This window comes from Taudactylus pleione, unplaced genomic scaffold, assembly GCF_031769625.1.
Source record: "Taudactylus pleione unplaced genomic scaffold, aTauple2 ptg000442l, whole genome shotgun sequence".
Lineage (NCBI taxonomy): Eukaryota > Metazoa > Chordata > Amphibia > Anura > Myobatrachidae > Taudactylus > Taudactylus pleione.
Genome location: NW_028284844.1, coordinates 5,636,370 through 5,650,017, shown reverse-complemented (window position 1 = coordinate 5,650,017; position 13,648 = coordinate 5,636,370). Strand labels below are relative to the sequence as shown.

Genomic DNA, 13,648 nt, shown 5'->3' with positions numbered 1-13,648 from the left:
CCCAAGGTATCCTGTGGATACCCTATGGACCCTGAAGTAGAAAATATGAGATATGGTAAGAACTTACCCTTGTTATCTCTATTTCTACGAAGTCCATAGGGTTCCACAGGACTCCCGCCCTGTCGCACCTGTGCTGCAGATGGGCTTTGCTCTGGTCACCGGTTTTCCGTCTCCCTCTGGTGAGAATGTGATTCTTGTATGTGTCCAGATCTTTGTTCTCTCTCTTCCTTCTCCTCCTCCGGCCTATGGCTTGGTAACTAACTGAGGTGCCTTGGCCCGGGGGCGGGGTATAGGAGGGGGACCTAGTGCATCCTGGGAGGCTGAAAGCTTAACTCTTTGGTGCCCTGCGACTGACGTCACACCTATACCCCAAGGTATCCTGTGGAACCCTATGGACTTCGTAGAAATAGAGATAACAAGGGTAAGTTCTTACCATATCTCATATTTTTTCAAACAGACTGTGAGGGTATGCAATCGGGAAGCCGGCGGACGTAATCCCGACAGCCGGCTTCCCGACTGCTTTATCCCAGCAATGGTTAAATGACAGGCGTCTAAATCTAGACACCTGTCATTTTACCGACGGCGGCATCCCGATCGAAGAGATGCCCGGGCGCCGCTGCGGACAGCTGCGGGGGGGGGGGGGTTAGGTTTAGGGCTCCCGGGGGGGGATTTAGGATTAGGCACCCCCCCTAAGGAGGTTATGGTTAGGCTAGGGGAAGGGAGGGTTAGGGTTAGGCACCCCTGGGGGGAACTTAGGTTTAGGCACTTAGTGGGGGGATTAGGGTTAGGCACTGGGGGGAAGGTTAGGGTTAGGCACCCCTAAGGAGGGTTAGGGTTAGAGGGGGGAGTTTAGGTTAGTTAATACTTACCTTGGGACGATCAGGATTTTAAGCCATGTTGGCCAGCCGCTGTTGGGATTTGATCCATACCGATTCCACTGTGACATGGCAGTTAGGAGCTGATTGGCTGGTACTTTATCTCCGTTCACTTTTTCTCCATCCAAGGCTTCGTACAAAAACCCCAGTCACATGTACTTAAACACTGATATACTTAAAACCCGGACTGTTAGGGTGCCTTGAGGCTCAGGGTTGGGAACCACTGAGTTACAGGAAGGTGATATACTATTCAGGTAATGCAGGGCATTTTTTTTCAAAGATGTGTTTAGCCTTTAAGTCCAAAACGGCAAGCTCCGGATAATTTAAAGTCCTGTAATTTCTCACTAATAACGCAACTCATTTTATAGATTAATTATAAAAAAAAAATACCAATTTAAAAATAACTGACTGGGGAAAAAAAGTGGGACTTTGAAATAAAAGAATCTAGGGGAAAAAAAAAAATTCAGAAAAGTTTAAAGTATTAAATTACAAGCTGGTTCCAAATGGCATCACATTGATAATGATGTGAGCAGTGATGTGAATTAATTATTTTAATGTCTTCCAAGTGTACTTCATTCTGAATGATATACTTTGATAGGGCGCACATGTTAAATTCTAATTGAAAAAACATGTCTCTAAATGAGTGTATTCAAAGAGTAAATATACAGCTACGGAGAGGTCAGATGTCAGGGGGGTAAAGCATATGCCAGCGCGCCCCCCCAGGGATTTCATTAGTATGTGGCTGCGTCTACACGTGCGCCTAACTGAATATTACCATTTCACTTTAAATGAGTTTATGGCCAATCACGCGTCATTAAGGTTTCATGGCGATATTGAGCCGGGGAATCACTGTAACTGTCCTAGCTGGGAGATTCCCAGAGAAGGCCATAAATCCTGTGCATTAACTCCGTATGGAATAATGCACCCTGTTCTGTAAATTACAAGTATATTACAGGTCTCTGGGGGTCTTCTGTGACCACATAAATGCACAGGACCACTGGCTGAGTGATTATACACTGAGTGGCCAAATTATTATGGCCACCAGGCGATTTTATGCACAGTAGCTCATAGTTGCCGACTTTCTGGCTGCTCTTTCCGGGAGGGAGCAGCCAGATCGGCAGGGCAGCGGGGGGCGTGGCCGAAAAAGGGGGCGTGTCCGGACGGGTGCCTGCCGTTTGTAGGCGTCACGGGGGCGGGGTAACACGATCGCGTCATTTTGGCCCCGCCACACAATGCCGATAATACAGGCATTGTGAGGCAGGGGGCGGGGTCAAAATGACGTGAATCGCGTCACTGGCTGCCCTCAAAGCGGGGGTTAAGAGTAAATTGCGGGGGATGTCGGGGGGATCGCCGGCTGCCGGGAGGCTTGCCTGCCTTTCCGGGGGGGCGGGAGCTGCACCCGATTATCGGGAGGGTAGGCAACCCTGCAGTAGCTGGCGTAGGATGAATGTGTATAAGAACAGAAAGGTGAAGGTATGCAGAGACTAATGCAATGTATTATTCATGTAATAATGGGCAAACAACGTAATCTGACTGAATTTGAGCGTGGAATGATTGCTGGCGATCGCAGCAGCAGTGCGAGCATTGGCTAAACGGCTGCAATGGTGACTTGTTCGAGGATGGCCCAGTAGACATAAACTGGGTCTGGGCGTAAGGCCTGTGGTCGTAAATGGCCATTGGATGCTGGAGCAGAATGGAGAGTGTGCAGACTTGTGTTCTGTCCTACACATAGACAACAGTGCATCAGATTACGGATAATCTAATTTAGGGACCAATTCAGATGGTCTCCCACCGAACACTATGCCGCACATTACATGGTATGGGCTACAGAGCAGTAGGCCTGTGTGCACGCCATTACTATCTGCTGCAAATTGGGTGATACGCCTCTGGTTTGCTCAGGAACACAGGGATTGGACAGTTAATGATTGGACACAGGTCATGTGGTCTGACCAATCACGTTATCCTTTACACCATGCAGGTAATAGGGCGAGGATACGGAAACAGCCACACAAAAGCATGGATCCTTCTAGTGACTCTGCAGACCGGCAGAAGCAAAGTTATGGAGATGTAGTTCATCGCACTTTGGCTAATAATCCCGACAAAACACATACCGACAGTTAATAGAATCCACGCTGTATTAAGGGCAAAACATGGCATACCACATCTGTATTGCACAGGGTTTCCAGCGTCTTCACCTGGCGGGTGCCAACTCACCAGGGTTTCCTGCGTCATCGCCTGCTGGGTGCCAACCCACCAGGGCTTCCGGCGTCTTCGTCTAGCGAGCGCCAACCCACCAGGGCTTCCGCACCAGGGCTTTCAGCATCCGCCTTGTGGGCACCAACCCACCAGGGCTTCTGGTGTCTTCACCTGGGGGGTGGCAGCCAATTAGATCTTTTTCGCAACTGCCACCTCACCAGAACTTCTGTTGTCCTCTACACCGAGTGGGCGGCGGCAGCCTTTGAGCTCTTTTGCATGGGTGCCGCCCACTAGGACTTCGGCCGTGTTCTTTCTTCAGGGGGTCTTTCACGCTCCCTCTCCGTTGATGGACTGCCATGCCTGGGCTTATATAAGCTACCTCGCGGCGGCAGCGGCCATCTTGAATTTCAAACATGCTGCTGAGGCGCCATTTTTTAAATTGGCACAGCTGCTGAACTCTGCAGAATGGCTGGCAGGGACAGGATCCTCTCGGATCCAGGCCTGCTGCCATGGCAGCTACCTCCGGAATGTCCCGCTGCCAACGGTCGAGCCGCCGTTAATGCCCGCACCGCTGCCGGGTCCCCGTGGCCGCTAGCGCCCGCACCACCGCCGGGTCGCACCGGCGCTAACGGCCGCTACCACTGCTAGGTCCTGCTGTTGCTAATGCCCGCACCGCCAGCCATGTTTGTGCACCCAGATGAAGCCACTGTACACTGCCTGCAGGAGGCACCTACTGGGCATGCAAAGCAAGTTGACATCTCTATCTCTATAATGGGGCAATTTGTGGGCTAATAGTTTCAAAACTGCAACTTTTTCAATTATCTGAACCCCAGAAGACCCTACACTGGAACAAGAGCTACCTAACAAAAGTCCTAATTCATCCTCTAAACGGAGTTATGCCTTCCCAAAAATCCCTCGTAGACTAAAGTGGCATTTTTGACCAAACAGAAAGTGGAAGAAAAAACTGCCAGTTTAAACTTTAGATGATTCATTTTGCCCAGAAATTTGGCATGCAGCACCGAGCGACAGTTCTACCCGTCCATGCTAATTTTCAGCTCAGTACGTCTAATAGCTTTTGAGATGTAGCCTCTCAAACACCATGCCCCCATCTCAGGAATTCCTTATGGGAGAATTCTATTTATTCGATTCATCCTTAATATTTTTATTCTAATTTTTAAAGCATTCATGTCTAAGCATCTTTTACTTTTTATTTTTCATCTCCTATATGTCCGTGTGTACGCTGAACTACCTGAAGCCAATTCAATCATTGGAATGCTCACAGCAGCACATAGTATTTCAAGAGATGAGTGAGTTGATCTTGTGGGAGTCAGTGACCTGATGTGAGGAGGAGAATGGAGGCAGCAAAAAAGCCACAGACTGAGAGTTATATAGTAAAAGGAGCAGGGTCTCCAAAGCAGTACAGAGTATAACAGGAGATGAGTGATGTGTAATGAAGAAAGGGCTGTAAGTGACAGGGGCAGTGACATGATGCGAGGAGGGGAATGGAGGCAACAGGAAGCCATAGACTATATAGCGGAAGGAGCAGGGTCCCCCCCAGCAGCACAGAGTATATCAGGCTTGCCTACCCTCCCGATTTGGCCGGGAGCCTCCCGATTTTCGGGTGCCGCTCCCGGCCCCCCGGAAAGGCAGGCAAGCCTCCCGGCAGTCTCCAACCCTCCCCACCTCCCCCCTGAAAAAATCAGAAATACCTGCAACGGGGGGCCCAGTGACGCGATTCGCGCAGAATCGCGTCATTCGGCCCCGCCCACTGCTTCACAATGCCGAAAATCACGGCATTGTGAAGAGGGGGCGGAGTCACGATGACGCAATTGTGCAGCTCCGCCCCCAGTGTCACACAAAATGGCCGCCCCACCCCCGGCTCCGCCCCCAATGGCCGCCCCCGCCCCCCGCTATTAGCCGACAATCAGCTCCCTCCTGGAAGGCTGGAGCTGATTGTCGGCAAGTATGGAGTATATCAGGGGATGAGAGATCTGTTAGTGAGGACAGGGCTGCATGTGACAGGGGCACTTATATGATGTGAGGAGGGAAATGGAGGCAGCAGGAATCCACAGACTGACAGTTATAAAGTGGAAGGAGCAGTGGCCCTCATTCAGAGCCGTTCGCTATTTGCGGTCGTTCGTTTAAAAACAAGGGGTGGCTATTCAAATGATCCGTACGCACATTGCAGTCTGTTCACACCTCTAAGTCTGAACGAACGAGCAAAACATACGCTCGTTTATTTGTTAAAAACGCCCCCTGGCCGCTCGCATCCTACGTCATGTCCGCTATTTATTAGATTAATCGAGTACATCGACAAGGGTATGAACTGCTCGCTATTCTTGTGGTTGGTGTTTGCTACCACAAATTTGCGAGCAGTTCTGGCTCTAAAATAACCCAGTGACGTGATCAATGACGCTGCTGTTTTAAATATACACACCCATAAAACGCCCGTTTTGACCTTTAAGCACGCCTGCGTTCGGATCTCCACTCCCCATTTTCAAGCACCTTCCCCTGTTACCACCCACATACGCCTCATTCTGTCACTCAAAATAGCAGGCACTCGCTATATAGCGTACAAACGATTTTCGGCCGCACTGACTGGTTCGCGCATGCGTACTAAAAAGCGTACGCATCCGCAGATGTGCAAACATCGCTCGGAACGAGCGTACTGCCGCTAACGAGCGGCTCTGAATGAGGGCCAGTGTCCCCAGCAGCTCAAAGCACATCAGGAGATGAATAATGTGTTTAATGAACACAGGGCTGCATCATACATACCTACTCTCAAAGGTAAGGAATGGGGACAGCAGGAAGCCACAGAACTAGGGGTAAATTTACGATGGTGTGAGTTATTAAAAGAGGAGATGTTGCCCATGGCAACCAATCAGATTCTACTTAACATTTACCTAGCACCTTCTAGAAGATAATAGCTAGAATCTGATTGGTTGCTATGGGCAACATCTCCACTTCTGAAAACTCTCAGTTTAGTAAATTTACCCCCTAGAGTCAAACAGATGCATTGACATGGAATTATGATACTTTTCCTAATTATAGTTGATTACAATAGATCTGTTGACCTTTTCCAAGTTGTCCCATCTTAAAGAAGTATTGAGACATGGAAGAACGCTGCAATACCTTTGTGGTGCCTTACAAACAGACAACCGCTAGTCCCTACATTTCACAATCACCTGTCAGGTGTGACCATTGTGAAGAGGTTTCTCACAAAGTGCAAACCAATGGGAGAGGATCCAGATTCCTGAGCTACAGAAACACCAGTTAAAGAACGCCATCATGAGAACAAGGATTCGTATGTTAGACTGTTGTTCGTGGACTACAGTTCTGCTTTTAACACCGTAGTACCGTCTTTACCTATTGCAAAATTGTTAGCGATCGGTTTTGATGTGTCTATCTGCAATTGGTTATTGGATTTTCTGTCTGACCGTTCGAAGTCAGTTAGGTTGGGAGATCTGTTTTCATCTCCAATTGCTGTAAATACAGGAGTATTGATCAAATCTTGACCATCACGACCATCATCCTGGCCGCTCGCAATAGCTGTGGGTGGTCACCCACAGCTATGCGAGCGGGCAGAAGGCCGCACAAAAAAAAAAAAACGCCCTGATTCAGAGCGAGCACTCTTTCAGAGCGTCCGGATCTGAATCAGGGCCTAATTCCGCAAAGAATCGCAATTGCAAATAAGCACGCAGGCAGTGTTGCAATTGTGATCCTCGCAATAATGCAAATGTAGCAGGAGGTGTATGACACCCCTGCTGCATTTGCGATCTAGCAACTGTGACGGAGTTCGCAGGCTGGGATCACCATCGCGACCATCGGTGGTCGATGGAGGATGGCGTCAGGCCTCTGGCCAGCTGAGTAAGCTGAGGCTTACGAGCCCAGGACTCTGCGTTGATCAACGCAGATCCTGGGCTAGCCACTCCCGGAAAATGGGGACCGACCCCCACACCGCCAGTTAAATGCCTCTGCCTGTCAATCAGGCAGAGGCATTCAAGGGTTTGCATGCGACTACGCAGGACCCATTCTGCACACTCGCAGAATGGGTCCTGCGCAAGTGCAAATTCCCGATAATGGTGAATCCGCGATCTGCAGTGAACTTGCGTGCACTGCTGAATCAGGCCCTCATTTTGGAGAGCCCTGTCTGTGCCTTTTAATACATGTGGGGCGTTGTAGAATTTCTTATTTCTGTGAATAGCGACGATAATAAATTACAATTATCGGATTTGAAACACGATAATTGATAAATATGCCCCAAAGAGAGATTCCCTATGCTGTATACTGTACATGTAAGGAGAGAGAAGGATTCCTGGAGACACAGACAAAGTACATCAATAAATCTGCAATTGTCAGCACTTGACCCAGGACAAGCAGCAAGATGCCGAACAGATGGGAGAATTGGCTACCGGCAATTGTGGAAAGAAAGTAGAAACACCACGATCTTACTATCTCAGAGAACGAACGCTAACAGATAGGGGGAAATCCGATTCATCTAGGCCCAGAGACAGATGTATCGACCAATCCGGTGAAAGCAGGGGAATCAAAAACAGGAGTTACCAGGACTACTCTTCTCTAAAACATTCGGAATCCAGATAATGTTACAGACATGAGGCACATCTTCAAATTAGGTTCCAAGTATTATCCATGAAGCAGCTAGTAACGGAAAGACGTTAATTGTGAGCTATAGTCTCCTTAGTCACTCACCTGCTTTTCACACTTCCTCAGAGTCAGAAGTCAGGGTTACTCCAAACTTTTCCACCTAAAACCCCCCCAGAGTTCTCTCTATAATAGTTACTGTAATAAGGTGGTATAGGGCCCATAATCACAATGCAGATGTATATGTATGAATTAATATCATTACTTACTGTACTGTAAGTCACTGTATATCAAACTATTTGTTTATGTACTTTGTAAGGCGCTGCGGAAAACTTGTGGCGCCATATAAATAAATGATAATAATAATAATACTTCCACCAAAAACATAGAGGGTCGAATTCTGAACCGGACGCTGCGGCCGCCATGTCTGCGACTTTTACCGGTACTGCTTCTGCTACTTTATGCAAATTAAGCTACAAGCCCTCCCCTGCGTCTGAATGGGCAAAGAACGGGACGCCCACTTTCAGTATTTGTAGAAGCGACCATCGGATGCACCATTGAAACTTGCAGCAGCCCCGTGCCAGGTGCAGATTCTCGGTCAGATTATGGCCTCCTCTGTCTCAGCGATTACGCTTGTGAATTCGCAACCACCATCAGCGACACACCTGCAACTCTCCAATAACACGATACCATATGACGGACCACCTCCGTGTGCATCCCCTGTCATCGCCCAGGAACGCCTAATACGTTTTCAAGGCATTTCTGAGACCCTGCATCTCAATCGGTACTGCGACTCAGACGGTATACGTTCAGGAAGCCGACGGACGGAATGCCGACCGCCGGCTTCCAGACATTGTTATCCCGACTAGGGACGAATGACAGGCGTCTAAATCTAGACGCATGTCATTTGACCGACATCGGGAGACCGGCGCCTAGCGTCCCGATCGAGCGGATGCCGGGCGCCGCAGCGGACAGCTGCGGGGTGGGGAAGGGTTAGGTTTGGGGCTCCCGGGGGTACCTTAGGGTTAGGCACCCCCCCGGGAGGTTAGGGTTAGGCTAGGGGGGGAGGGTTAGGGTTCGGCACCCCCCCGGGGGACTTAGGTTTAGGCAGCGGGGAAGGGGGGGTTAGGTCTAGGCACCCTAAAGGAGGGTTAAGGTTAGGGGTTCATTAGGTTAGCGAATACTTACCTAGGAACGATCGGGATTTCCTCCTCTGTCGGGCAGGCGCTGTTTGGATTTGAACCGCCGGCCAGGGGTCCAGCGGTAATTCATACTGATTCCACTCAGACGTATGTTTAGTAGAAAAAAAAAGTTCAACTACGTCGAACAACGCATCCGACTCAGAAATAGGGCCCAGGGCCCCAGAGTACCTTTTATAACGTAACCTTACACACTGACTATATAACAGTCTAACATAGATGATACAATATCGTATGTAGGTACCTAAACTCCCCTCACTGATATCTTCATAAATTTTCATTAGTCCCGTCCTTGTGTGTGTGTGTGTGTGTGTGTGTGTATGTGTGTGTGTGAGTTGGGCTTATGAAGCCTTCCTGCCCTACCTGGTCCTTAGCACCCAAGTGTATGTGATGATGTCATCATTCATGTGGGTATAATGTTATACGGTCAGGTGTGATATCATCACACCTGGGCTGCCAGCTCCGGTGAAGTTTGTCTACACAATGGAGGTCGCCTGTGCACATGACAGCATCACGGTGGAGGGGCATGAGAGGGTCACGTCAGGAGCTGTGTCACCAGGGCTGGAGCAGGGAAAGGTATATTTCCCCTTCAGTAGCCGTACCTGGAAGTGACGTAGACTGGGGGTGGAAGTGCAGTTTCCTGCCCTCACAGTCCACCAAAAAAAAAGAAAGTTGGCCCCTCGCGGGCTTGCTTTGCTCGCCATGCTTCGGGCTCGGTGGCTCACTACACTCGCCACAAGGTTATATACCCCCTCTATGCCCACTTGGATGGTAGGGAATGACGTTGGACACTGGCTGATGAAGTCAGGGTAGAGAGATTGAAAAGGATCTATCCACTTCCCCTGCTGCAGGGCTCTGTGCCAGCCCCGCCTTTCCAAGCCTGTGATGTCATGCTGAGGGGGTGGGGCTGCCAGCACTAGGAAGTAGAGAACTGCTGGGCAGCTCTACAGGCTGCATGGCAGAATATCCCTTGGATGTTCCAGATAGCTCTGCAGTGGTGCTATTGGCTGCAGGGCGCCGTTCCAAGCACTCTGCAAGCTATATGCAGGTGCCGTGGAGCAGCGACGGTGCCGCCACCCCAGTGCCCTGGGCGACAGCACCGCTCACACACCCTAGTTAAGGCCCTAGGTCGCTAGTTGAGACAGCATGAGTTGGCAATAACACCCACCGCTGGTGAGGGGTCTAAAATGTATTCCGTGCAGAAAGATCTCCAAAATGTAGAAAATAAGATCATAAACGTCTAAAAGTAGCAGATACAATGGAGTTATAAAATTAAGAGAAGAGTTATTTCAAAAGAGGAAGCAATAATATACATGTCTGTATCTCGCTATCGTGTTATGTTGCTCGCGTGTTCCTCCAGTACTTCTGCAGTCTGTAAACCCCAGGCTGGCATCCATGGCTGCTTGCGTTTGGCTTTATAGAGTCACTGGTGCAGGAGCAGAGTTGACCAGTGTATAATAAGTATTGGTTCATGCAACATGAGTACACTGCCCTTAATATTGCACAGACGTTGGGATCTGGTACCCAGAGTCAGAGCCGTAACTAGACTTTTTGGTGCCCTGTGTCAGAGAGAGCATTGGCTCCACCCTCCATTATTTTTCAAATAGAGACATAAGAAACTTACCTGAAAAAGGGGGAAGGGCCATGGACAAGATAGTGGAAGCCAGGAGATGCTGGGGATAAAAGAATAGGAGCCACAAGTGAGAATGATAATAAACAGAAAATTGACAGGCCCAAACAGCGCCCCCCGCCCTGCAGTCGCACTACTTTAGTTACGGCCCTGCCCAGAGTAATGTCAATTGTACGCATACCCCTGTCCATTTGGAACAGTGGATGAGTTAATTCTGACTGAAGTCTCCTGAATGAGCCAGAACTCCTGTCCCCACCTCGGCAATAATCGGTGATTGCTTCTGCTGGTCTTTAGCTGATTATTAATGAATAGTATACTGCTAGTGTTCGCGGCCTCTAATTACCTCGCCGGCTTGTTGTGTGTTACCTTCCCTCACACAGATGTACAAATGTCTATTTCCCATCATGTAACTCTCCATTTTCATGACTCTTTCCTAGCGGCCAACACGTATACACATACCTAAATCATTATCTGGACCAACTAAGGGCGTCCCGGCCGGGAGGGCTCCTGGCCCCTGATTTACATGTTTGGCCAGATTTCCATGGCAACCGATCCCCCCTCGCTGATCTCACACTGAAGGGAATGGTAAGACATAAACTGCAGCATAATGAACTAATACTAGATTGTATTTGCAAAAAGGGATGAGAAAACTCAATGTGCACATTACCCTGACAGTTATCCCTGGAAATATAACATGTATTTTCTTTATCAATTTTATCCCTTATGATCGTAAAGTAACATTACACTGAATATTTTATACTGAATTTTTTCTTCAGGGTCCATAGGGCTCCACAGGAAGAGAATGGGGTGTAGGTGGGACTTGGAGGACCGGACACCAACAACAAAGCTTTTCAATCCCAGGATGCTTCGGTCCTTCTCCCTATACCCTGCCCACAGCCTGAGGGCAACTCTGTTTCGTTGGCGTCCAGCAGGAGCTGGATCACCGTTTTAACAGGAAGCTGCTATTAAGTAGCCCAAGCTTATTTTTTTTATTTTAATTGCTCCTCTGCTGGATTTTCACACCTTCCTGCAGAGTGTTCTACCTATACCTTTGTCCCTCCTGTGGCTCTGTCCGATATTTCAGTGGTTCTCCACGCACTTCAGGAACCTCCATTCGAACCCTTGCAATCAGTGGATGTCAAGTGGCTCACTGTGAAGACTCTGTTTCTTCTGGCTATAGCATCTGCCTGTAGGGTATCGGATTAAGGGGCGCTTTCATGTCGCTCCCCATTTTTAATCTTTCTTCAGGACAGGGCTGTTCTTAGAATGTGCCCGGGCTTCCTTGCCAAAGTGGTTTCTCGTTTCCACATTAATGAGGAAATTGTGGTTCCGGCCTTTCAATCACCAGACCTCTCGGCAGGTGAGGCCCCTTTGGATGTGGTCCGTGCTCTAAAGATTTAAGTGGAATGCACTAGTTCCATCAGGAAATCGTACTCCCTCTTCATTTTATATGGATTCCATAAGAAGGGATGGCCAGCTAACAAACAGACGGATTCGCATGACTATCTCACAGGGTTACACACAGACTGGCCTTCCTGCGCCAGCTACAGTATCTGCTCATTCTACTCGCCCTGTGGGTCCCTCGTGGGCAGCCCGTCATGGCGCCTCTGCTGAACAACTATGCAAGAACGGCTATGTTGTCTTCTGTCCACACCTTTCTTAGGTTCTATGCTTTTGATAAATTTGCCTCTCAGGATGCTTCCTTCGGGCGCAGAGTTCTCCTCTCAGCTCAGGAGTGTCCCCGCCCTTGAACTACTACTTTGGGACATCACCATTATCTTCCTGTGGAGCCCTATGGACCCTGAAGAAAGAAAAGAAGAGTTATGGTAAAACTTACCTTTGTTAACTCTCTTTCTTCGAAGTCCATAGGGTTCACAGGGCACCCGCCCTGACACACCTGGCCACTATGGGTTTCTTCTCTTGGTCACTTGTTTCCTTCTCTGTGTGAGAGTGTGATTCTTCTGTGTACCAGTCTTCCTTCTCTGCTATCCTGCTCCTGCCTTGGCTTGTTAACAAAACTGAGTTGCCTTCAGGCTGTGGGTGGGGTATAGGGAGAAGGAATGGAGCATCCTGGGATTGAAAAGCTCTGCTGTTGGTGTCTGGTTCTCCCAAGTCCCACCTACACCCCATTGTCTCCCTGTGGACCCTATGGACTTCGAAGAAAAAGAGTTAACAAGGGTAAGTTCTACCATAACTCTCCTTTTTTTAATTCATTACATATATTACACTATGTAGACAAAAGTGATTGGACACTGACAGCGAATAGATCAACAAGATTTTATTGACATCAGTACTTTGTAGGTCTACCACGTGCAATGATTACTGCAGACACCCTTCTTAGCAAACTATCTACAAGTTCCTGGACAACAGTAGGTGGTATGTTCTGCCATTCTGCCTTAAGTACTGTGACTCTGAAGAAGATCGAGTTGGCCTAGAATGCACCTGTCGTTCCAATTCGTCCCAAAGGTTCTCCATGGCGTTAAGATCTGGACTCTGAGCTGGCCAGTCCATCCAGGTTACCGACTTTTCTGTATACCAGTCCAGCGTCGCCCTGGATACATGACAGGTGGTATTGTCCTCCTGATAAAAACATTTGTTGTTTCCATAGAACTGCAAGTGCATGGGCCTCCCTACGTAGTGTTCTTGTCAAAGCCACCACATTAGTGGCCATTTGGACCTCATGTGCAGTGGTATGGATGGTATGCGTGGGGGTGGCCAATCACTTTTGCCTACATAGTGTATAAACCTTTCTTCTTGGTGAAAACCTGAGATTAGCCTGACAGATGCTTACTGCATTTCCCCCAAGTTGTAGAATTTGACAGCAGATAGGAAGAATGCAGCCCAACTAATTTACCCTTTTTATTCCTAAAAAACTGCAAGACCTGGATAAGGTACATATATGTCTCCATCTTAACTGATTAGTCAACAAATTAAAAAGTCACCTAATTAAAAAAAAAAAATCAGATTTGTTTGAAAGTATCTCTCCCCAATAAACCCAATGCTGCTCGGGACCTTGTATTGCTGGAAATGAGATATTCTGTGGTGCATTCATCAGCAGTATTTCCATTAATTTCCCCACTACCGGTGTCAGACTTGTTGGTGTGTAGTCGCAGCCTCTTCTCTTTTCCCGACATTGTGATGTAGGA

General features: G+C 48.5%; 1 protein-coding gene across 1 annotated transcript in view; it reads left to right on the top strand.

Annotated features, from left to right (window-relative positions):
• The window catches only part of FGGY (FGGY carbohydrate kinase domain containing), a 260,103-nt gene that overhangs the window by 172,967 nt on the left and 73,488 nt on the right, over positions 1 to 13,648 (top strand). The window contains exon 12 of the mRNA XM_088447828.1: positions 10,940 to 11,087. Within this exon, the coding sequence (XP_088303954.1) occupies positions 10,940 to 11,087 (148 nt within the window). The remainder of the gene's footprint in view (positions 1 to 10,939; positions 11,088 to 13,648) is intronic.